The sequence below is a fragment of the Marmota flaviventris genome, chromosome 10 (genome assembly GCF_047511675.1).
Source record: "Marmota flaviventris isolate mMarFla1 chromosome 10, mMarFla1.hap1, whole genome shotgun sequence".
NCBI classification, from domain to species: Eukaryota; Metazoa; Chordata; class Mammalia; order Rodentia; family Sciuridae; genus Marmota; species Marmota flaviventris.
The window spans coordinates 64,720,164-64,746,851 of NC_092507.1; the positions used below are offsets into that span (position 1 = coordinate 64,720,164).

A 26,688-nucleotide genomic window follows, 5' to 3' on the forward strand; every position below is an offset into this window, starting at 1 on the left:
TTTTAACTATATGACATTCTGGAAAAGGCAAAACTAAAGAGACTGTAAAAACAGCAGAGGTTGCTATGGGGAAGAGGGAGTATGTGTGGGTAGAGCACAGAGGATTATTAGAACAGTGAAACTATTTGGTATGCTACTATAAGGGTGGATACATGCCAAACCATAAGATATACACCAGGAGTGAGCCATATGTAAACAGTAGACTCTGGTGTCAATATAGTTTAACAAATGGGAGATAGGGAGGCTGTCCATGTGTGGGGATAGGTATATTTGGGGAATATTTGTAATTTGCACTCAATTTTGCTATGAATCTAAGCTGCTCTAAAAAATAAAGCCTATCAAAAAATAAAATAGCCAGATATGGTGGTGAGCATCTGTAGTCCCACCTACTTAGAAAGCGGTGGCCAGTCACTTGAGCCTAGGAGTTTGAGACCAGCCTGGACATCATAGGGAGACCCTGTCTATAAATAAATAAATAAAATCTGCTGGGATTACAAGTGGGCACCATCACACCCAGCAGTTTTATGTCATATATATTATATATATATATATTAAATATTGCTGGACACACATAAACCATGATTATTATGTTCATTTAAAGTAGAATATACAAAACAAGATAGAGAAACCATGTTGCCTTTTTTTTGTATCTCTAGTCCTAACATAGACCTAGCACCAAGCAGATTCAAGGAAAGCTTCCTGAACCTAGTATGCAGGCCTCTCTGTAATCCAGTTACTCTGAAGGCTGATGCAAGAGAATCACTTAAGCCCAGGAGTTTGAGATCAGCCTGGACAACATAGTAAGACCCCATCTCAAAAAAAAAAAAAAAAGATAACAGATTTTTTAAAGCAAAATCCAAAGTCCAATTAAGAGTTAAACTTTACATAAAAAAAGATAACAGAATTATTTTTAAAGCAAAATCCAAAGTCCAATTAAGAGATAAACTTTACATATAAAAACATAAATAGGTTGAAAGTAAAATAGAAAATTATGCACAATGCAAACTGTAAAGCTGAAAAAGTTGGTGTAGTTATTTTAATATCAGTTAAATTCAACACAAGGAAGAGGGAAATTTGATACTAACTAAAGGATCAATTCTAAAAGAAGATGTTGCAATCATAATGGGTACATGTTTCAAAGAACCTGAAATTACATGAAACAAAAATGGTGTAATTAAAAGGAATAATAAAAAATTTTTTATATTGAAGAATATATCTACATGACCAGTCATCTTAATCGATTTAATATTTATAGAATAATACACTAAATAATTATAGAATACAAATTTTTCAAGCGTGCTTGATATGTTCACCAAGCTATTTTAGGACATTAACTTTCTGGGATTTTTTTTAATACCATACACCTTGTATTTTACATACCCTGATTCTTGAGAAAAGATGTTGAAGGTTATCACAACTCAGTACTAGCATACATTTTTTGAGGGGAAAATGATATGCTATTTCTACTTATAAAAATACATAACACATTAAAAATAAAATTATTAAAATTCTTGTACAATATTCAAATGTTTTACAGGTGCAAAAATATACAAAGCTGTATCAGTGCAAAACCAAACTGAGCAAACATGAATGATATTTCCCAAAAGGCCGAGGTAAGTCTCAAAAATTAAAAAATAAAAAGATGGAAAACAGCAAGAATATGATACATGATTTAAGTTTTAAACTTTAAAGCTTGAACTTCTGCCTTTTTTCATTTTCATCTAATTTACTGAAATTAGTCTTGGTAACTTTTAAGCAAGAGATGTCAAATCTGATTTTTTTTTTTTTTTCTGGTACTGGGGCTTGAACCCAGGGGTACTTACACACTGAACCATATCCCAGCCTCTTTCTTTCTTTCTTTTTTTTTTAAATATTTTTTAGTTGTTTATAGACCTTTATTTTATTTACTTACTTATATGTGGTGCTGAGAATCGAACCCAGTGCCTCACACATGCGAGGCAAGCACTCTGCTGCTGAGCTACAACTCCAGCCCCCAGCCCTTTTTTTATATTTTATTTAGAGACAGGATCTCACTGAGTTGCTGAAGCTGGCTTTGAATCCATGATCCTCCTACCTCAGCCTCCTGAGCACCACCCCGCTGGGCCAAATCTGAATTTTTATTAATGGAATAGGATAATAAAATACAGGTTGCTTCTCATTTGGCTTCAGTATTTGATATTTATATTTTACTGACCTTCAGCTTATGTAGATCGGTACGCACAAATGGAGCTTCTTTACTAAGGCAGTTTATATGGATAGAATTTACATTAATGAATATTTATATTAATAAAATGTATCTCATATTTTCTATAATTTCATTTTTATACTTAAGTTGTAGATAGTATCTAATCAGGTTATGATAATGCAAAGAAGGTTTTAAAACTCATTTCTATTTTCTGTTTCAATAAGTATTTTTTATATTGCTTATTCTTATCTTTACCTAATTTCTTCCTATCTTTTGTTTTTTAAACTTTCTTCTCTTTATTTTCTTCTAACGAAGATTCTGCTTTCTTCATCTAAACCTGTCCCAAAATCCTATGTGCCAAAACTTGGCAAGGGTGATGTAAAGGATAAGTTTGAAGCCATGCAGAAAGCCAGGGAAGAAAGAAATCAAAGGAGATCTAGAGACGAAAAGCAAAGAAGAAAAGAACAATATATTAGAGAGAGAGAATGGAACAGGAGAAAGCAGGAGGTTACTTTATTTTATTTTATTCTATGCAAATATTAATTTTCATCTTTTAAATTTACATTTTACTTATTATTCATAGTTACATTTCATATTTATTATAATTAAAATACTTTAATATGTTTGTAAGCTAATTTAAACTCTACATAGACAGTAGTCTCTCCTTATCTGCAGGTTTGCTTTCCACTGTTTCAGTTATCTAAAGTCAACCAGCCTGAAAAATATTAAATGGAAAATTCCAGAAAAAATAATTTTTAATTTTTTAATAAATTTTATTAATTATATTGTTATAATTGTTCAACTTTATAATTACTGTCAATTTCTTACTATTCCTAACTTATAAATTAAACTTTATCATAGGTGTGTAAATACAGTAAAAACCACAGTATGTGTATATATATGGCACTCAGTACTATCTGCAGTTTCAGGAATCCATTGGGAGTCTTAAAAGATATCTCCTGCAGATGAGGGAGGACTACTATAATATGATTTAGTCTAATTTAAACATGTTTATCTTAATTTATTTTACCATCTAGATTAAAGAGATGCTTGCTTCTGATGATGAGGAAGAGGTAACTTCTAAAGTAGAAAAGGCTTATGTCCCAAAGCTAACAGGTAAGAAACTTGAGGGGTAAATGGTAAAAGAAATTACAAAAGAAAGAAACATAACAAAGTATTAATTTTTTTAAAAAAATGTATTCTTAGGGACTGTTAAAGGTAAATTTGCTGAAATGGAGAAACAAAGACAAGAGGAACAAAGGAAGAGAATGGAGGAGGAACGAAAACGCAGAATTGAACAGGATATGTTAGAAAAGAGGAAAATACAGCGTGAATTAGCAAAAAGAGCTGAGCAGGTATACACTAAATATTAAGTTGGTATTTTCTTCTGAAACTACTGTATAAAGAAAGACTAATCAGTATGTTGCCTACTTAAAACATTTTAATATAATATAAGCCTAATAATAGCAGCTAACCTAAAAATAATATCTTAAATAAAATATTGAATATCAGATGCCTAGAAGGATACAGGTAAAATGCGCTTTTCTTTTTCTTTCTTTTCTTTCTTTTTCTTTTTTTTTTAGTACTAGAGATTTAATTCAGGGTCTCACATATTCCAAACAAGCACTACATCCCCAACCCTAGAATGTGCCATTTTAAGGTGAAACATTGAGATGATTTTTGTTGTATGATCTTATGATTCTGTCCATGTTCCTTACATAGTCCACATTTCTAATTTTTCTTGACACATTAGAGGATTTTACAAAGATGTAAGACAATTTCACACATAACCTGTTTACATCGGGTGCGTGCTCACACACACAGATACACACAAATGCTGGATTTTTTAATAGCAAAACATTTAAAAAAAAATTAGGGCTGGAATTGTGGCTCAACAGTGGAGTGCTCACCTAGCACGTGCGAGGCCCTGGGTTCGATTCTCAGCACCACATAAAAATAAATAAATAAAGATATTGTGTCCAACTACAACTAAAAAATAAATATTAAAAAAATATTTTTTTTTAGTTGTCAATGGACCTTTATTTTAGTCATTTATCTGTGGTGCTGAGAATCAACCCAATGCCTCACACATGCTAGGAAAGCGCTCTGCCACTGATCCACAACTCTACCCACCAACAGCAAAAATTTTAAATGCTGGGTTTTAAATTTTTTTAGATGTTTTAATGGACCTTATTTTATTTATTTATATGTGGTGCTGAGAATCGAACCCAGTACCTCATATATGCTAGGCAAGCACTCTACTACCACTGAGCCACAACCTCAGCCCCTAAATGCTGTTTTTTAAAAGCAATTATTTAAGTACCTTAAATCTATTGAAATGCTTCCTTCTGTTTCTACTAACTTTTTCAAAAGTATATTGAAAGTAAAACATGCCAAACTTGCATATCAAAGAAATTTATTTACTCTGATTTTGCAAATAACCACTTCTATGGCAAAAATAGCCACAGAATGACATATGTTAGGTAAGCTATGAAAAAGAATGGGAGCCAGATATGGTGGCCATGCCTGAAATCCCAGTGACTCAGGAGGCTGAGACAGAAGGATTGGGAGTTCAAAGCCAGCCTCAGCAAAAGCAGGGCACCAAGTAACTCAGTGAGACTCTGTCCCTAAATAAAATACAAAAGATGGCTGGAGATGTGGCCCAGTGGCCAAGTGCCCCCTGAGTTCAATCCCCAGTACAAAAAAAAAAAAAGGGAATTTCCTATATTTTATTACTTTGTACCTCCTTTTCTGAAGAAAGAATGTTATATGCTTTACTACTGCCCCTTCTAGTAAATAAAAATTATCATTCATTTTATAATGAAATTTTATAAGGAAATAAAATTATAACATGAGAATTAATATAAATATATAGTATAGATATATAATAATATAAGCATATATAAATATATATCTTTAATTATATTAGCAGTATTATAAATTATAAAATAAAAGAATAAAAAATAAATATATAATCCAAATATATGGTATTTGGCAGAAAGTAGTATGTACATGGGCTCTTCTTTTATATTATTTTACAGCACTGATTGTTTTATACTCTTTCTGGCTCACTTTCAACTTCAAGAATGGAATATTTAGACAGTAGTTTTTCAAAAACTGTTTTTTGAAAATACTTTCTTTGAAAACATTGCAAATACTTGCTACGTGGATAGGGTGTCAGTTTTTTTGTTTTGTTTTGTTTTGTTTTTGTGGTGCTGGGGATTGAACCCAGAGCCTTGTGCATCCAAGGCAAGCACTCTACCAAGTGAACTATATCCCCAGCCCAAGAGAATCTTGGTTAATAAAATTTTGACCTATTAAATTAAGGACATGTAGGTGGTATAAATTATTAATAGTAAAAATCTTGTAAATATGTAAGTCTAATTTAAAAACCTAAGTACATTTCCACTCAAATATGATATAATTTAATGTATCTTTCAATATAAGAAGTACAAGATTGTACAGATAATCAAAAAGAGTCTTAATGTTTGTTTACAAAGTCCACTTGTATAAATCCATATGCAAGAATGCTATAAAAGGAGCCTAGTGTGGTGGTGCACACCTATAATTTCAGCTACTTGGGGAGGCTGAGGCAAGAGGATTCTAAGTTGGAAGACAGGCTAGGCAATTTAGCAAAACCTTGTCTCAAAGTAAAATTTTAAAAAAGTGTTAGGAATATAACTAACAGGCAGAATGCTCCTGGGTTCAATCCCCAGTAACACCAGGATTGGGAGGAGAGATGCTATAAAAGGGATTCCAGAGTTTGGGAGATGGCTGAATGAGTGACAGCCAAGATAATTACCAGTTCTGAGATTCTAGGATATTATAAAGAATTAAAAATGAATGTGCCTTGTGTATTGTTAGAGATGAAGACTGACAGAATTTGAGGGAAATCTTGATTTGGGATTATCTGGTTATCTATAATGATACATTAATGGATAAAATTAAAGTCTGTCGATTTAGAAAAAGAACAGTTTTGGTTGAAGTAGGGTATCTTCAAAAGAAAGGAGAGAAAGAAGGAAGGTGATTTGGGAAGAAAGGAGTTTGCTTTCAAAGCAAAATAAATAGGAAGCAGCTTTTTAATGGTGGCTTCTGAAAGTCAACACCATAATTGAACATCAGAAAATCTGTTCTCTGTGAATATACCAACAATTTATGGTAATGGTTTGAAATGCACAAATTAAAAGAAATCTCCAAATAATAACCTAAGAAAGATCTGGGAAGATTGTAGAATACACCAAATTTGGGATTAAGAAATTTAGCATTTCTTGGGACTGGGGCTGTAGCTCTGTGGCAGAGTGCTTGCCTAGCATATGTGAGGCACTGGGTTCGATCCTTAGCACCACATAAAAATAAACAAATAAAATAAAGACATGTTGTCCACTTACAGCTACCAAAAGAAAAAAAAAAGAAATTTAGCATTTCTCTTTCCTATAATCTCAATATTTGGCTTCTTACCATATCTTCTGAATCTTTTTATTGAGAGATTAACATGATTTTTTAATCATGTTGACTAACATGATCAATATTCTTTTGAAGACAAGTTATTTTTTAATTATTTTATTATAGATTTATTAAAACTTTTCTTATATTTTTTAGTATATTTCTCTCATATGTGGAAGCTGGAAAGGAAGAAGGAAAAGAAAGATGGGGGTGGACCTCATAATATCAAAGGGAGATCAGTAGAGGAAAGGGACCAAGGGGTTGGGAGATAGGGAAGTAGGGGGGACAGTCTTGGGGAGTGATATTAGTCCAATTATATTGTTATATTGTGTGCATGTACAAATATTTAACAATAAATCCCATCAGTATGTAAACTATAATGCACCAGTAAAATATGGAAAAATATTTTTTCTTAATATAACAAACATTCAATAAAATGTTCACTCTTACTTAGGACATCAGTGTAACAAGTAATTCTGTAACAAGCAAATTATTCTGAACAAAATATTTTTGTAGTGTGTAAGATTATTCTGAATAACCCATTTCAATTATTAAAGTATAAAAACAGACTTTCAAGAAATGAACCATTTGGGTGCTGGAGATATAGTTCCATTGGTAGAGTGCTTGCCTCACATGCAATAGGCCCTGGGTTCCATCTCCAGCACCATAAAAAAAAAAAAATGAACCATTTGTTCAGAATAATTTAGTAACTTAGTTTTTAAGAAATTGGGTATCCAAATAAAATCTCTTTATTCCTTGATAGAGAATATTGAAAAGGAAAGTCAAGTGAGAGAACAGGTATTTAATGTGTCCACCTGTCCAGTTCCTAATATAAGCCAGAATACAATAAAAATTCCCTTAAATTGCATGAGGAACAACCACTGTCAAACTTTCATTGTTTTTTTTTAAATATATTTTTTAAGGTATAGATGGACACAATACCTTTATTTATTTATTTATTTTTAAAGATTTTTTTTCTAGTTGTTGATGAACCTTTATTTCATTTATTTGTATGTGGTGCTAAGAATCGAACCCAGTACTTCATATATGCTAGGAAAGTGCTCTACCACTGAGCTACAACCTCAGCCCCTTATTTATTTATTTTTATGTGGTGCAGAGGATCAAACCCAGAGCTTCACACTTGATAGGCAAGTGCTTACAACCCCCGCCCACTCCCATTGGTTTTACAATAAAATTAAAACAATAAACAATTTGAATTTTTACTATTGGTTTTGATTTTCCTATTGCTTGTATTTCCTTTTCCTGAGATCTCAAACATTACATTATTTAAATCAACCTTCTCCTTTCAATTTTCAGTTTGCCAAGGTACATTAGTCTGCCCCTCAAACTAATCTAATTATGTTTTTAAAAGAGTAATAGTCAATTGAGCTTCCACTCGTGTGTGTGTGTGTGTGTGTGTGTGTGTGTGTGTGTGTGTGCTTGTAGTACTAGGAATTGACTCATGGGTGCTTTGCCTCTGAGCTACGTCTTCAGCACTTTTTATTTTTTTGAGACAGGGTCTTGCTAAATTGCTGAGGCTAGCATCAAACTTGCACCCTCCTCTCTCAGCCTCTTGAGTTGCTGGGATTATAGGTGTGCACCATCAGGCTCAGCGAGCTCCTACTTTTTAAACGAAGGCATTTCCTACTTAGATCTGGTCAAAATATATAGAAAATGCGATGGCCAGAATTGCTTTCCCTTCTAAACTAGCCTACATGGTTTTACCATACTTTATTGTTGTGACAGTTGTGTTTTTGCCATTTGTTTATGTTGTATAATATAATCATGACAATTATTTGATTGCTAATGATAGGTTTTTTTTCCTTTTGCCAGGGCAGGAACAGAGAATGGAGTAGTTTTTCTGTGTATGTCAGTTTAAATTGTTAATTAAATTGATAACTGCTGGTTGTAAACTCAAAGCCAGGTCAAAAGAGTTTGGTCCATTATTCAATTTCCAGATTTACAAAGTAGGCTTAACTTAATTTTTTCTTAATATGCTGTTCCTTGAAATTTATATAAATTTCAAAATGCAAAAGCCAGTATAAGGTTTAATCTCCATTTGAAAGGACATTTGGCTAATTTGGAGCAATATAAAAAATATTTCAAAAGTTATAAATTTGAAAAATTACCATAAACCACAATTAAATTACTTTTCAGTTTTATATTTAAAGGAAACAAGCAGAAATCCAATGTAATGTAATGATATGAAATTCTCATTCAATATAGATTGAGGACATAAACAATACGGGAACTGAAACAACATCAGAGGTAAACAGACATTTCCTTTAATGAAACATTCAACTTCAATTATCTTATTCACAAATTTTCTTGTAATCTAAGAAAATATGAAAAGGACTTTGTATTTAACTCTTTATTATAAACACAAAAGAAGGATGTTTTATGAAAGCAAGTTCATACTTTTGCACTTTCAAACACTCTAGTGTTTTTTAAGAAAAGTATGTTTTTGCTCTCATAGTTAGAAGGACAAGTCTCAGTTTCAGTATTAGATACTCTGCCAAGACTATATATTTCTTGAACCGCTACTAACAGTTCAGATTGTTGAAATCTAACACTGTAAAAGGTAGTTTTCTTTTAATTATTTGTCTTCTTTCCTCAGAGTTCCTGATAGTTTGTGTTTCAGTTTTCATATGCGAGTACAGAGTGCAGTGTGTATTACCATGTATCAACAAGCACAAAAATTTTAATAATTCCTTTTTATCTAACAAAGAAAGTTAAAAATCAATCAAACAATCTGATGGTGTGCCTACAACCACAGCCACATGAATTGGAAAAATTTTACTTTAGGGATGTGCGTTATATTTTATAACTCTTCTCTATTTTTCTAAAAAGAGGGAATAATAGATTATATAGTGGAACTAATTAAAATCAATTTCAAAAAAATTTTAATAAGATTAAATACTAAAGTATATTAAAAACACTTAATAAATCACTTGTATATCTTGTAGGGTTTTTTTCCTCATTAAATACTAATTATATTAAGTATTTTAAAAACTTGCATGGTGAGGAAAAATTATATAATTTTGTGTGTGTTTAGACTGAATCTATACACCATCAAATTGATTTAAAGTGCACTCACATGTTCATTACCTTTTTGTGGGATTAGTGCATGGAGAGCTAAATTCAGGCAGTGTCACTACAGTTTTATCTGATTACCTATTTAACTCTGTCTTCTAGGAAATAGAATGCTTCTCAACCTTGTCAGCAATGGATTTCAATAAGATTAACTCACAATGCACAGTGAATATTGAGAAACATATTTAATAGTAACTAGTAAAAATAATTTTTTGTTCTTTATAGTAACACTGATGGCAATGTAATGAAATTCACCAATGATGGAGGTAAAGTCCCCAAAACCCTGAATATTTATTATGAAGTTTTATGCTAATTATCTATCTTATAAAATAGGAAGGAGACGATTCACTACTTATAACAGTGGTACCTGTCAAATCATACAAAACAGCTGGAAAAATAAAAAAGAATTTTGAGGATCTAGAAAAAGAAGAGGAGGAGAAAGAAAGGATTAAGTGTGAAGAAGATAAAAGAATAAGACATGAAGAACAACGACGATCTCTCAAGGAAGCAAAATGTCTTTCATTACTCATGGTAATTTTATTATTTTAAGGAACATATCAAAATAGTTAAGTTGGCAGCATTCCATTTTGTAACTAACAGGTGTGTTTTCATAGGATGATGAAATGGAAAGTGAGGCAAAAAAAGAATCACTTTTTCCTGGAAAATTGAAGCTAACTTTTGAAGAATTGGAGCGTCAACGACAAGAAACCAGAAAAAAGCAAGCTGAAGAGGAAGCAAGACAACGTTTAGAAGAGGAGAAGCGTGCTTTTGAAGAAGCAAGGCGGCAAATGGTAAATATATATACTTAAACCTTATGTTTAGTATTAGAGAAACTAACTAGCTTTAGATTAGGTTCATTACCACAAATTCAAGATTTTCTATATCAAAGGACATGGCTGGATGCAATGGTACATTCCTGTAATTCCAGCAACTTGGGAAGCTGAGACAGGAGGATCACTAGTTTGAAGCCAGCCTCAGCAATTTAGCAAGACCCTGCCTCAAAATAAAAGGAGTTGGGGATATAGCTCAGTGGGAAAACACTCCTGTATTCAATCCCCCAAAAAAGAAAACACTGCTGGGCCCGGTGGCACATGCTTGTAATCCCAGTGGTTTGGAAGGCTGAGGCAGGATGATCTCAAGTTCAAAGCCAGCCTCAGCAACTGGTAAGGCACTAAGCAACTCAGTGAGACCCTGTCTCTAAATATAATACAAATTTATGGAGCTGTGGCTCAGTGATCAAGTACCCCTGAGTTCAATCCCAGGTACAAAAAAAAAAAAGAAAGAAAACAGTGTCTGATTTTGAGACTGTATACATATCCTATATATAAAATTCATCTGTACTGTTTTCAAGTTTTCACCTGGTGGCATTTTATCCAATACACATATATAGAAACGTGCAAAATACTCAATGAACCTAATTTCTCTCTATCTGTTGGTTCAGCCTGCAATGTATTAATGGCCTGGTTGCAGGACATTTTCAGGTCTAATTATAAAGGTACATTTGGTTTCAGTCCAGCTTTTCAAATATTTGACTTATTGAAATAACATTTTACTAAGGAATATGCAGTTTGTAGGGTTTGAGCATGTGTGTATATGATGTAGTGATTAAGAGCATGGATTTTGGAGCCAGACTGCCTGGATTTAGATCTCAACTGCTTATAACTCTGTAAACATGGCCATGTTATTAAACTCTCTATGTCTTACCCATGTTCATTGGTAAAATGGCAAAAATGATAGTGCTTCTTTTTTTTTTTCTTGGACTAGGGATTGAATAAAGGTGTTTTACCACCAAACAATATTTCCAGTCCTTTTTATTTTGAGACAGGGTTTCACTAAGTTTGTTAAAGTTGGGCTCAAACTTGTGATCCTCCTGCCTCAGCCTCCCAACTCGTGTGGATCACAGGCATGGGTCACTATGCCCAGCTGTGCTTCCTTCTTAAATTATTAAATGAGTTAATATCTAGAAAGCACCTAAAATAGGATTTGGCATATACTAGGTGTTTTTAAAATGTTAACTATTATTATTATGGTATTAATAGATTTATCAGTAAAAATAAAATTAAAATAAGAAAAAAACACAAATTTCAAATTTAATTTTAAGAATTTGAAAATGGAAGCCAGGTACAGTGGTGCACCTCTGTATTCCCAGCCGCACAGGAGGCTGTGGCAGAAGGATCGCAAGTTCAAAACCAGCCTCAGCAAAAACAAGGCACCAAGCAGCTCAGTGAGACCCTGTCTCTAAATAAAATACAAAAGAGGGCTGGGGACATATGTGGCTCAGTGGTTGAGTGCACCGGAGTTCAGTCCTCGATATCCACACTCACCCCGCAAAAAGAATTTAAAAATGGAACATCTGTAATTTTTAAAGTGACCACAAACTTTTTTCTTTTTTTTTTTGACCACATCTTTCTTGATCAGCTTTTATTAACAATATCTAAATATTACATTGCAAAAATTTTTATTTCGTACACATTTGAAAATATTTCTACTTTGGGGGCAATTCTAGTTACATAATACTTACATAATTTAGACATCATTGATAGTCATCTTAACAAAGAAATAGAAATGGCTAATTAACTGAATAAATAACAATATTAAATTAATAAATTAAAATCATGAAACTTGAATCTTCTTTTTTTCTTTCTTTATTATTTGGGGTACTTGGGATTGAGCTCAGGGGCACTCAGCCACTGAGCCACATCCCAGCCCTATTTTGTATTTTATTTAGAGACAGGGTCTCACTGAGTTGCTTAGCGTCTCGCTGTGGCTGAGGCTGGCTTTGAACTTGTGATCCTCCTGCCTCAGCCTCCTGAGCCACTGGGATTACAGGTGTGTGCCACTACACCCGGCATGAAACTTGAATTTTATATAAAATAGTTCCAAATAATAATCTTTAACCTGACAAGTATATGGAAAAGTTCCATAGTTTATATTAAAAAAATCCATAAAAATTACAAAATGTGTACTTTAAACTGGGCACTGTGGTTCCTGCCTGTAATCCCAGCAACTCAGGAGGCAGAAGCTGGAGGATGGCAAGTTCAAAGCCAGCCTCAAAAAATTATTGAGGTTTGGCTGGGGATGTGGTTCAAGTGGTAGCGTGCTTGCCTGGCATGCATGAGGAACTGGGCTCGATCCTCAACACCACATAAAAATAAAATGAAGATATTGTGTCCACCTAAAACTAAAAATAAATATTAAAAAAAGTATTGAGGCAATAAAGTAACTTATCCAGATCCTATCTTAAAATAAAATATAAAAGGACTGGGTATGTAGGTCAGTGGTTAAGTGCCCCTGAGTTCAATCCCCAGTATTAAAAAAAAAAAAAACTCTGTTAAGTTATATTTGCACCTCAATTTAAGTACATAAACACACATCGTATGCTTGCAATGGGAGAGTTAATATTCAGGGTGACCCTTTCAAACATTTTTAAATATTCCATTTTATTTATTTAAAAATTTGATTTGAGAGGCTGGGGCTTTAGCTCAGTGGCAGAGCACTTGCCTAGCACATGTGAGGCACTGGCCACTGAGCACCACATAAAAAGAAATAAAATACAGGTATGCTGTCCATCTACAACTACAAAAAAAAAAAAAAAAAATTTAAAAGACTTGATTTTTTTTTTTTTTTAGTTTTAGGTGGACATACTATCTTTATATTTATGTGGTGGTGAGGCTCGAACCTGTTCCTCATGCATGCTAGGCAGGCACTCTACCATTGAGCCACAACCCCAGCCCCTAAAAAGACTTGATTTGATTGGGAAGTTTTATTCAACTTGAGTACATCTTTATTTGGAATTTCTCCAAATTGAAGATTTTATCATATAAGACATTAAAAAGGAATGAGATTTTGATCAAGTGCATTAAGGGCATAGAAACACTACTGTGCAAAACAGCTAATTCTGTGCTTTTTGATTGATAATTCATTGCTATTTTTAATGAACCTTAATTCTTAGTAATGAATCGTTTCTTTGCTTAGGTAAATGAAGATGAGGAAAACCAAGACACAGAAAAAAAATTTCAAGTATACCGTCCTGGTAAACTCAAACTCAGTTTTGAAGAAATGGAAAGGCAAAGGAGAGAAGATGAAAAAAGGAAAGCAGAAGAAGAAGCCCGAAGGAGAATAGAGGAAGAAAAGAAGGCATTTGCTGAAGCACGAAGAAGCATGGTAAGACGGAACCTAATTGGAAAATGCCATTAGCATTCAGCTTTTAGAGCATGTTAAACAGAAATCATCAGACTTTGGGGAGTATCCTGTTTTTTTCTGGAACTGGTGCCAAGAGTAGAAATGGCAAATATGGGTTTTTTTTTTCTTTAGTTGTCAATGGGCCTTTACTTTACTTATTTATATGTGGTGCTGAAACTCAAACCCACTGCCTCACATGTTAGGCAAGAGCTCTACCACTGAGCTACAACCCCAGTCCTGGCAAATAGGTTTTAAAGTCTTTCGTGAAATAATATCAGTCAATTGAAGTTATTTACTTGAATTTACTTTTGAGAAGGTTCTGCTTAATTACCATGCCTGGTATAAAGGACTGAAAAGTACCTTCCTTCTATGGGAAGTTACGTTTTCCAGAACTGGGTGTCTAAGGAAGAAGCAGGGAGTCTCCTCCCTACCCTTCCTCCTCCTTTCTCTCCATTCCCTCCTCCTGTCTTTTTCCATACTACCTCTATCCCTCCTTCATTCATTTTTTCATTTTAGTTTTCCTCCTATCCAATGTATATTAAATGACTGTAATCATTTTAATCAGTTATTTAATTTTTCCAAATTGCTCACCTATCACTTGGGATATTGTGATCTAACTTAACTGTCACAAAATTGGTATTTTTCAATTGTAAAATTGTATGGTTACATGACAAACTATTTTCAAACAATTTGACACACGACTACACCCCCTTCTTGAAATATTTTAGTTGGCTTTAGTGATGTAATAACTTGGTTTTTTTTCTCCAGTTGAGTTTCAAGCATATTTGTCTAGGTGTCCATTTGGTGTAATCACCCACCCAGATGCTCAAATCAGAAACTTGAAAGACTAAAAACATATCTTTTCATGCCTGAAATCCAGTCAGTCACTAAGTCTCATTTATTCTATCTTCTCAATTACTCTAAAATCTGTTAGCTTTCCCTTTGCAATTACTATAATTTGGGTTATTGTTATTCCTTGCTTAGGACCAATTCCTTATTTACTTTCTTTCTTACCTTTAATCCAATCTTTCCTATAATGCCAGGAGCAGGTTTTTTTTTTTTCTCTTCCCTGTCCTTGTTGTCCTCCTTCTCCTGCTCCCCCTCTTCTTCTTTTGCAGTGCTGGCTGAACGAAGGGTCTTGTGCCTCCTAGGCAAGTGATCTACCACTGAGTTACACCCCTTAATCCATGGAGTGATCTTTTTTATTTTTTTTTAATTTTTTAAAATTGTTGATAGATCTTTATTTATTTGTTTATTTATGTGTAGTGCTGAGAATCGAACCCAGTGCCTCACACATGCCAGGCAAGTGCGCTACTACTGAGCCCCAGCCCTAGGCCCATGGCATAATCTTTCTGTTAAAAAAAAAAAAAAAAAAAGCCAAGCATGCTGGTGCTGATTTGTAATCCCAGTTACTCAGGAGGCTGAAGCAGAAGGATCAAAAGATCACAATTTAGGGAGACCCTGTCACTAAATCAAAAATAAGGGCTATAGTTCGTTCAACAGTAAAGCACCCATGGGTACAATCGTAGTACTTGGATACTTTTGCTTAAAATTTTTCTACTTCCCAAAGCAAAAATCCCAAAACTTTAAATAAATATATATTTATTTATAATCTTATTCTTATATATCTCTCCAGTTTCATTTCTTGATCTATCTTAATCTTCCATCTTTGTTCTAGTTATACTAAATTTCATTCATTTCTTCCAAGTGAGAACCACTAGGCTTTCACAAATACTGTCTGAAACATGTCCCTTTCTCCTTTCCCTATGCTCTGCTATTTCCTATTTATAACCTTCCATTGCCTTTAAGAAGCCTTTCTATGTATTCCTATGGCAATTAATACTCCCCTAAAATAGCACTAATACGTATTATTATATATGGCTGTATCTCTCAGTGAGGATGAGACTATCCATCAGACATGTGGCACAGCGCCTAGCATAACAGACTTTCAATAAATGGATTTTTGTTTTGTTTTGTTTGTTTTGGTACTGCGGATTGAACCCAGGGATACTTTGCCACTGAACTGCATTTTGAGACAAGGTCTCACTAAATGGCTTCAGGCCTTGCTAAATTGCTGAGGCTGGCCTTGAATTCACAATCCTCCTGCCTCAACCTCCCAAACTGCTGGGATTATAAGCATGTATTACTGTGCCTGACTCAATAAATGTTTTAAATATCAGTGATATTGAAATGATCTTGTGTGCATCAGATAATCCCTAATTAATAAATGGTTTCTACATAGAGAATACACATGGTAAAAGCACTTAATTTTTGGATAATAAGCAGGTTGAGATGTAGTAGTGAAGTATGAAGATCAGTAGACCTAGTCAAGGAGGTGTTTTTTTTAGGCCTACACTGTCTTTTAACCATGATTTACTAATAGAAAAAGTTCAGGGAAGGAAAAAAGGCATGAAACCAAAACAAAGTTTCCTAGAGACATTTTTGAATTGAGAGACAAATTTCTTCATTAGTGTTTCTTATTCAGGATCAAATATTGTAATTGCATGCTATGATTCAGTTCGTTCATACATTAAATAAAAAATTGGGGGCAATATTTGGATTTTTGAAACCATTTAAACATTGTTTGAGAGTTGGATTAGTTCTGTGGTAAAGTTTGGGTGTAAAGCCTTGATAAAATTTAGATCAAATAAATGAGCCTCTCTCATTCTCTTATGTCTATTTTTATTGGTGCATTATAATTGTACATAACAGTGGGATTTGTTATAATAAATGCATACAAGCACATAATAAAACAGTATGATTTGATAAATCTCATTTTCCAGTACCTCTCCTTTCCTTCTCCTCCCTCCCCAATTCCCTTCTTCTACTGGTCTCCCTTCTATTTTTTTTTTTAATTTGTTCTAATTAGTTATACGTCCTGTGACTATTGCAATCACAGAGACAGAGTTCAGATCAGTAGTGTATGTATATGCCATCAGGTGACAGAAAAACACACTTAGATAATTCTTTTTCATGGTAAAATATATTCCAAGTTAACAAAAGCAAACTTTCTATTTGCAATTTAGAATTGCCTTATATAGGGAATGATAATGTAAGAATAAAACTACCATGATGTTAGTTAGATTCACAGCTGTTTCCAAACTTTGTTTAGTCCTCATGACACCTATATGAAAGTTATCGCAGATAATGAAACTCAGAGAGGATAGGTTCTTGCCCAAGGTCACAGCCAAATGGCAGGTATTTATTTAAACTACTAATTTAATTAATTATCCAGGTAAATTCATGAAATTACAAAAAGGGTAGTGTAAGTTATTTATAATCTTATTAGAAATTTTTGAAGTTTGAATTCCAGCTTTATCACTTTGTATTTATTGTAACTTTGCACAAGTTACTTTTCAGTGCCTCCGTTTCTTCATTTGTAAAATGAAGATATTAATAATAGCTTTTATAAGGCTGCAGTGTTAAATAAATAAGTCATCATATGTAAAGTGCCTAACTGGCATCTCTAAGTATTAACTATTATTATTTCTTTAAAGTTAACCTGGCAGTAAATAAATCAATACAATAAAATTATAGCATTAAGAGTTTTCTCCCCTGATTATGAGGAGCTCATGATGGGTTGGTTAACTAATTCACTCAGAGAAGACTATAACTGAAATTTTCTATTTGATTCATTCTAGTACTGGGGACTGAAGCCATGGATGCTTTTCACCTAGCATACATGAGGCAATGGGTTCAAACCTCAGAACCACATAAAAATGAAATAAAGATAGTGTCCACCTACAACTAAAAAAATAACTATTTTTAAAGGTGTCATATTATTAATATCAAATCCAAATTTCTCATAGTATAAAGGAAAATTACTGTGTTCACTGGAAGGGAGAATAGAAGGTTATCAGTTTAGTTTCTTCATAACCACAAAATACCTGTCTTTAATTTTCTAAATATTTCTCCCTTGTTTATTGTGTTAAACTTTTTTGAAGAGAATTTATGATCTCCTGTTTTTTTTTTCTTGTTGTTGTTGTTGTAGATGGACACACTACCTTTATTTTATTTATTTATGTGTGCTAGGCAAGTGCTACAACCCCAGCCCCAATCTCCTTTTTTTGTTTTTTTTTTTTCCCCAAGTTCAATGTGAAACCTTTCTATTCAAGTAATCCCAATTTCTACAAGAAATATTCCCTTTTTAGCCTATATAATTCTGGCAAACTTAATAAAGGAATTATTTCAAATAGGTAGTAGATGATGACTCCTCAGAAATATATAAAACATTCTCTCAAGAATCTCTTACACCGGGAAAACTGGAAATAAATTTTGAGGAATTATTAAAACAAAAAATGGAAGAAGAAAAACGGCGAACAGAGGAGGAACGGAAGTATAAACTAGAAATGGAGAAACAGGAATTTGAACAACTGAGGCAAGAAATGGGAGAGGTAAGGTTTTAAGAAACATCTATATACTATTTATACTTAGGTATATTACTTATATTACCTTATAGGAAGTAACCTTATATTATTCACATAAAGGATACTCAACAAACTTCTATGGGGCATATATGTGGTACAGGCTTCAGCAGTTATATGTACTTTTGGTCTGCTGTAACTCCCTCCTTGCTAGTTTAAATGTATATCTATATCTATCTATATGATACAGTGATGAAGAGAAGCACTATAGTTCCTTAAGTAAAAAATTTTCCTACATAGCTCAAAATTATCTGGGTACACCATGATTGTGAACTGTTGTTCTAAAGTACTATATTTAATATATTATTTTTCCTTGAAACAAATAGCATACTAATAAATTTAATAGAAAAACTACAGGACCATGGATACTATTAGGGCCATCAGTTTCACTAAGTGTATTTTTATTTTTTGATGCTGCTGGGCATTGAATTGAGGAGCTCATACAAAACATACTCTCTTTGAGATACATCCCCAGCCCTACTGGCATGTATTTGAATCATTTTGTTTTACTAAATTATTCTAAAATGTAACTGTGATGATGTTAAATATGTTAGTATGGTCTTTTTAGTGGGGTACCAGGGATTGAACGCAGGGGCACTCAACCACTGAGCCACATCCCCAGCCCTATTTTGTATTTTATTCACTGAGTTGCTTAGCACCTCACTGTTGCTGAGGCTGGTTTGAACTCCTGATCCTTCTGCCTCAGCCTCCTGAGCCACTAGGATTACTGGTGTGTACCACAGCTCCTAATTTTAAAAATATATGTATATATTACACACAGGGCCAGTTTTATGGGATGCAACTTGTGTACTCACAGGATCCCATGTTCCGAATACTACATATGATTCAATGCTCTAAGATTGCCATATTGAAAAATCTTAATTTTTATCTTTGAATTTGTGTTGATTGGACAATGAAATGTGTGCTAGGGCATTGGCACTTTGGCTTACCCATGCTTCCTGCTGTCTCCCTATCACACTGGAATGGGCTCTCAGAAGCCTCCTTCCCAAGGTTTGTCTAACCTTCCCTGTGCCTGGCTACTGTCATACTCAGTGTGGGAGGGTCAGGTTGCTTAGGTGGCAGAAGGCAAGAGAAGAGAGGGCCCCTGGATGTGTCAGGCCATGTTTGAATAGGGGTAAGGTGAGCATTGACTGTCGCAGTCTTTGATTGGCAATGCCATGGCATGACTGGCAGGTGACTTAGTGGCATCCTCTTATCAACTTCTGATCGAAGAACTGAATCTCTACACAGAGGTTGTAGTTTCCTGGAAGTTGCCTGTTTGTCACAGGTTGGGGCAGTAGGTTTTGAGAAGCTTTACTCCTCTGCTTTGGCTGTGGCTCAGCAAATTATATAGCTAGCTCTGAGAATATAAATACCATATAAATAGAAATTATGATTAAAATACCATGAATATGATGTAGGAAATTCTTTCCCTCACTTCTCCCAAAACTTAGTAGCAATTATTTAATGAAGAAAGCTGAAAATAGTCTAGGAGAACTTAGTATTTAATGGAGCTATAGTTATTATTAATACATGGAAAATTAATGGTCAGACATTCTAATGCTATCAAATTACTATACCCTACTATGTCCAGGAGTTTTGTTATTTGTTTTTGCAGTGTTGGGAATGGGACTGTCCCAGGATTTGCACAAGCTAGGCAAGTGTTCTACATTCCCAGCCCTTTGTTTTAGACAGGGTCTCACTATAAATTGCTTAGGCTGGTCTCAAATTTGTGATCCTCCTGCCTCATCCTCTGGAGTTACTGGGATTATAGGCATGTGCCACCAAGTCTGGCACTCTGGACTTTTAAGAAAATCATGCCCAGTGGGGTAAGCAAGTAGGCAAAAAGCCTAAACCAAATTCATAGCTGATTTCTAGCCCAATGTTGTTTCAGTTCTATTTTTTGCCTTCCCCTAAACAATCTTCTTATAATTCCTAGTAAAAATTAATCTTGCCATGCATATGTTAGTTTTAGCAGGTTAATGTGGAATGTTAGAGGCGTTTAGTTATATTCCCTGACAAATATATTTTACATGGAATAAAATGTTTTCTAAATATATAGTGCCACTTTAAGTAAATTTGGACATTGTGTTGAAGAAACAGCTAATTTAAGTTTTATTTTTGATTTCAAATAAGAAATTATGCAAACTAGAGGTCCCCTATCTTGTCTGAAGTTTTCCTTTCTTTGGCCAGTCATCATCTGAAAACATTAAATTCCAGAAATAAGCAATTCACAAGTTTTAAACTCTGCAACATTCTATATAGTGCAATGTAATCTGTCACTGACCCACTCCATTCTGCCTGGAATAGGAATCATCCCATTGTCCAGCAATCCTTGTGATATGATTTGTAGTCTCCTCTAGTATCAGATTGACTATCACATGACAGCAGTGCTTGCTTACATAATAATGGGTCCAAAACACAAGAGTAGTGATGATTTGGATATGCCAGAGAAGCTGTAAAGAGCTTCCTTTAAGTGAAAAAGTAAAAGTTTTTGACTTAATAAGAAAAAGATTTGTTTGCTGAAATTGCTAAGAATGAATAAGAAAAAAACCCCATACATATAGGATTCAGTACTATTTGTGGCTTCAGGTATCTCCTGGGCATCTTGGTACATATCCTTGCAGATAGGAGGGAGAACAACTATAATTTGCTGGTATTCAACATATAAAATTTATTTTTTTCTGAAGGAAGAAGAAGAAAATGAAACCTTTGGAATGAGCAGAGAATATGAAGAATTAATCAAATTAAAAAGAAGTGGTTCTATTCAAGCTAAAAACCTAAAAAGCAAGTTTGAAAAAATTGGGCAGTTGTCTGAAAAAGAAATACAGAAAAAAATAGAAGAAGAACGAGCAAGGAGGAGAGCAATTGACCTTGAAATTAAAGAGCGAGAAGCAGAAAACTTCCACGAGGTATATACTTTTATATTTACCAGTTATGGTACAATAATGATAATGAATTTAACAGATATAACACTGCCTCTGAAATGTTTTAGTACTTAAAAAAAAAAGGACTTACAACTAACCACTGACATATATAATAATCTGGAAACAAAATAGCAAAAGCACATTAAGATCTAGCATTGTTTCAGAATGGCCTTTCTCAGTATTAAACCTATAGAGATCAACTGGTTTAATCTAAGCAAAAGTGGTTAAAAAATATTGGTGTGTTTTAGTTCAATTAGTATAACCCAGTTTATTCAAGTTAAACCCCAGAGATTATTCATATTAACATTCATGTTTTATAGATGAAGCTATAAAGCCATATGATATGACCAAAATCACAGCATAATTCAACGGAAGAGCCTTAATTAGAATTCTGAGGACATGAAATTGAGGTATCTTCATACATAAAATAAGGAGTCAAATCATTGACCTGTAATGTCCCTTCCTATTTCAGCCTCTTCCATAAGTGTGCATTAAAATAGAATCTAGATTTTTTTTCCTGCCAGAATTCTATAATATTTAAAATATATGCCTAAAAATACATTTTCAAATATTCAAGTAGCAAACAGGTATGAGAAGTTGGGTCTTTAGAAGAGACTTAAGGATGGAACGAAATTATGTGTTAATTACTGAAACTATAACAATTATCAAGGCAAGCATAGAATGAAGACAATGAAGATGTAAGCACAGGTGAGATGAACATGTATTTTTTCTTAAACTGGGGATTGAGCCCAGGGGTGCTATACACTAAGCTACATTCTCAACTCTATTATTTTCAGTGTCTTGCCAAAATTGTTGAGTGTGGTCTCAAACTTGTAATCCTTCTGCCTCAGCCTTGGATTGCTGGGATTACAGGTGTGCATCACTGTACCTGGCCCATGTAGATGTCATGTGAGCTGGGCATGATGGCCAAGCAGGAGATGGCTGAGGCAGGAGGATCCTAAGTTCAAAGCCAGCCTCAACAACTTAGGGAAGACAATTTAGCAAAACTCAAAAAATAAGGGTTGGGGATGTGATTCAAAGCCACCTAAAGGGATTTTTAAAACGTGGAGTTAACACCAGACATTCTTTTAGTTACATAATGTTGAAATTAAAGGTGGGCTAGGATATAGGCATTAAAAATGAGTGCCCGATGTTTCAGGATCTGCTGTAGACACTGGTACTACCTTAGCGACTAAACTTGTCATTTCTTTTCATGTATCACTTAGAGACAGAGGTGAAGATGGCAAACAATTACTGAATGCTGGCAAATAAAAGCTTGAGGTTAATGAAGTAGGGGTAAGGGAAATAAATTTGTAACCACCACTCCTAATGTGGGACCCTGAGTTGTTTTAGGGAAAGTGTGCAAGCCAAATGAGATGTGACTGTGCTTTAATAGGTTTTATATTTAGTGTTATGGGATCAAATTGGAAGGATTGATGTCTAGGAGAGGCTTAACAGCGCTGAGCAAACATTCACACCGAATGTAAAGGTTGCATAAAAGTTGCAGGTAAGGACACTCCAGATTGAGGAAACAATGACTCAACAGAGGCTATAAATAAAATTTGGGGAATGGAAAATAGGGCTATAATGCAAGGTTCATAGAATAATGGGTGACAGGTTACAAACCTGTAAAAGCAGATTATGGGTAGTGTAAACGCCTTTTTAAACTTACATCAACTATTTTCTGGGAAATGTTAATAAACAAATTTTTAGGACAGTAAAAGACTGTTTATGAAAGAATTCTGAGATCATGATGGATGAACTGGAAAATATGTACAAAGGCATTAAGTTTAGTCCAGGGGAGAAAAGTAGATCAAACTTGTAACAAAACTATTGCTTTTAGGGAAGGTGGTTGCTGAGGAGCCTAATATTACACTGATTACCAATAAAACCAGACATTGCTAGAGAAATCAATTCTGATGAGGCAAGATGAATAAATTGTTTCGAATAAGGTAAAGGCAGTCTGAAAAATTGGTCCTAAACTTAGGTAAATGGGAAGGTCTAATGTACTGTTAACTTTGCTGAAGGGAGTAGATTAAAGCCAAATCAACATGTACTTGCTTCCTTTGAGTTGCTAGCAAGAATAGAACCTGAGCAATCCTGTCTATCCCTACAAAATATGCAGGCAAGATAAAAATAATGTAGGTGACTTTTTGTTTTATTGCTATTATTGGATCTTCAATGTGAGATTAGGACAGGATGGAATTCAATACATCAGGATGTTCTGAATGGTGTTTCCTGCAAAGGACATGGAAGTCCCTCCAATCATACTTTTCTGAATCAAAGATCATTGAGGTAGCCTTTAAAAATCTACTAACATAATTTTGGTAGAGTGCAATTAAAAGCGAGGACCCTTGTTATAGCAATCCCTTTTCCAAATCTGATCATTTGACTAGTTTCTCTTTTAGAAAATGTTCAACATCTTTCAAAGTCTCATTCATGTGTACTTCCCCAAAGAATTCCATTCCAGCTCCTGTAGCAAGCACTTCATCTGTATCACTCATTTGGTATTTAAACCAATTGAACACCTACCTTAGCCTTATCTGACTTCATAATTAAAGTATTCCAAGGCAAACGCATTGCTTAACTGTGCTGAAGGTGTCAGTGCCTTATAAATAATGTACCTAGATAAGCATTCATTCCATTCAACAGGATACAGGTTTTTCCCAGAAACCTGAACCTTGCTTTTCAGGGATCCAAGAAGAGATGACATTGTATTTAAGTGAATGTTCATTCACTTTCTCCCAGTTAGCTTATGAGAAATTTTTACTTGTTCAAACTTATAGAAAACCCGTTGATAACATACTTTTTAACCTAATAATACAACTGGATTCAAACACAGAAAAACTACTCAATTTTCTTTTACTTCCTACTCCCCCCCATTAGAACAAGGGTGCAACACCTTAAACTGATATAAAACCAAGACTTTCATATAGCTGTCTTCACAAATTCTTTAGCTGGCTATGGGTACCCTGAAGCAACTACCCACAGTATTATTAAATGGTTTTCAGATAAACCCACAAATGCCTAGAAATCAAGAGTCAACTACTATAGTACTTTAGAGAGTATGGATTAACTGAACCCCACTCTAAGACCACCCTCAAGTGACATCACTATCAAATTGGCCCTTTCCTAGACTCATACTGATACTGCTCTTAAATCACTAATTATACCCATTTCTTCCAACACTTAGCTTTACACAGATGAACTACACATTTGACCTTAATCCCTTCTTTATGCTACATATACTGTCGTTTAAGTTTCCCATTTCTACTTGTAACACCTTTCTCTACCATTTGACCAGGATTTGGATGGAATTCATCTCTAGGATACAGGCCTAAGATGGGTAAAGAAGGAAAAATCAAACAAGAAATAACATAAATTATATTCTTTGTTATAGGGTGGGAGACTTGCGTGGGAAAGGAAGTTTTACTAATCGTGAAAGGTGTAGTACTATATTCTGACCTTTTTTGTATTATTCAGTAACATCAAAAACAAGCCATTGTTGGTTGGGTAAAATAGGCTGGCATTCCAGTGATATTGTGTGATCTTTACACTGGGAGAACAGGATCATAATTAAGAATGCTTTGCTGAACATGGTGGTAAATGCCTGTAAACCCAGTGGCCTGGGAGGGTGAGGCATGAGGATAGCAAGTTTGAGGCCAGTCTCAGCAATTTAGTGAGACCCAAACTCAAAAAATAAAAAGGGGTGGGAGGAGTATAGCTCAGTGGTAAAGCACCCCTAGGCTCAATCTCCAGTACCAACTATCAGTTTTTTTTAATTATAGGGCAGTAAAACAATCCTGTCTAGGAGAGCACATGCATACCAATGACGTGAATCACTTTGTGCCTATACACAACTATTAACACTTCAGTTCTTAATTTTTTTTTTTTTTGGGTCTTAGACACAATACCTTTGTTTTGTTTATTCATTTTTATGTGGTGCTAAAGATCCAACCCAGTGCCTCACGTGCTAGGCAGGTGCTCTACCACTGAGCCAAACCCCAGCTTGTTTTTAGAAAACAAGCAATTGTTACTCTTGGCCCATTTTCTTGAAGGAAGAAGATGTTGATATAAAGCCTGCAAAAAAAAGTGAAGCTCCATTTACTCATAAAGTGAATATGAAAGCAAGATTTGAACAAATGGCTAAAGCAAGGGAAGAAGAAGAACAAAGAAGAATTGAAGAACAAAAGTTTCTACGAATGCAGTTTGAACAAAAAGAAATTGATGCAGCACTACAAAAGGTACTAGGCTTACATATTTTTTAAAAAATTTTTTCTAAGGATGCTTTTAAATACCATAATTTTATGAAGAGGAATTTACAGAATGTTTTAATAGCTTTCAAGTAATTGGAATAATGTGTACTTAATAATAAGTGTACATTATTTACTTTCACCTTCAAAATTCTACTACTATACCGCCGCTTTGAAAATACTGATATTATAAATGCCATCCTGACTGCATTTATTTTAATACAGAAAAGAGAAGAGGAGGAAGAGGAGGAGGGTAGCATCATGAATGGCTCCACGATTGAAGATGAAGAGCAAACCAGATCAGGAGCTCCGTGGTTCAAGAAGCCTCTGAAAAACACCTCAGTTGTAGATAGTGAGCCAGTCAGATTTACTGTTAAAGTAACAGGAGAACCCAAACCAGAAATCACATGGTGGTTTGAAGGAGAAATACTGCAGGATGGGGAAGACTATCAATATATTGAAAGAGGAGAAACTTACTGCCTTTACTTACCAGAAACTTTCCCAGAGGATGGAGGAGAGTATATGTGTAAAGCAGTCAACAATAAAGGCTCTGCAGCTAGTACCTGTATTCTTACCATTGAAAGTAAGAATTAATCATCTTTTAATCTTTTTATTCTATTAAAAGTTTTTTCCTATTAAAAAAATTATTTTTCTTTTTCTCTTTTTTAGCTGATGACTACTAGGGTACCTTCTCAACTTGGAACTTTCTCTATCTACAACTTTCTTTCTTCCTACTTTCTGTGGCAGTACCAAAAAGGATACCAGAAGTACCACTCTGTTGACTTCTTAATTCCTTTTCATAAGTCTTCAAAACACAAACTCTTATTACAGAATATTGTTTTTCAATTGAATATCAGATTTATCAACATATTCTACAATATGTATTTTAGCAGTCAATAAAATATATTTATGAGAGTGGGAAATTGATTCAATTATTCTATCAGAACCTAATTACAAGGGTGGTAGTATATTTCCCATATTCATAGCAGTTATGTTTTTAAAAAGTAAACATTATTTTGCATGAATTATCTTTTAGTGAGCTTTTATACCTAAAATTAGTCAGAAGTAGACTGAGACAACTAATTAGGAATCAATTTGAGTTAGTTTGTTTTCTTAGAGGAACAGAATTCTGAATGTTGTAGTTTTAGAGTCTTTCTGAAAAGAGGGGGAATAAGATCATT

General features: G+C 34.1%; 1 protein-coding gene across 4 annotated transcripts in view; it reads left to right on the top strand.

Annotated features, from left to right (window-relative positions):
- Nexn (nexilin F-actin binding protein) overlaps positions 1-26,430 on the top strand; it is a 44,187-nt gene extending 17,757 nt beyond the window's left edge. For 3 of the 4 annotated variants that reach the window (XM_071618750.1, XM_071618751.1, XM_071618752.1), the window contains 10 exons: positions 1,538-1,613; positions 3,223-3,301; positions 3,392-3,540; positions 10,055-10,252; positions 10,336-10,512; positions 13,697-13,885; positions 18,100-18,297; positions 21,018-21,239; positions 25,313-25,498; positions 25,733-26,430. In XM_071618750.1, the coding sequence (XP_071474851.1) occupies positions 1,587-1,613; positions 3,223-3,301; positions 3,392-3,540; positions 10,055-10,252; positions 10,336-10,512; positions 13,697-13,885; positions 18,100-18,297; positions 21,018-21,239; positions 25,313-25,498; positions 25,733-26,101 (1,794 nt within the window). In that variant the 5' untranslated portion in view covers positions 1,538-1,586 and the 3' untranslated portion in view covers positions 26,102-26,430. Of the gene's footprint in view, positions 1-1,537; positions 1,614-3,222; positions 3,302-3,391; positions 3,541-8,854; positions 8,897-10,054; positions 10,253-10,335; positions 10,513-13,696; positions 13,886-18,099; positions 18,298-21,017; positions 21,240-25,312; positions 25,499-25,732 lie in introns of all 4 variants that reach the window. The other variant, XM_071618753.1, reaches the window with a different exon arrangement.
- Positions 26,431-26,688: the final 258 nt, after the last annotated feature.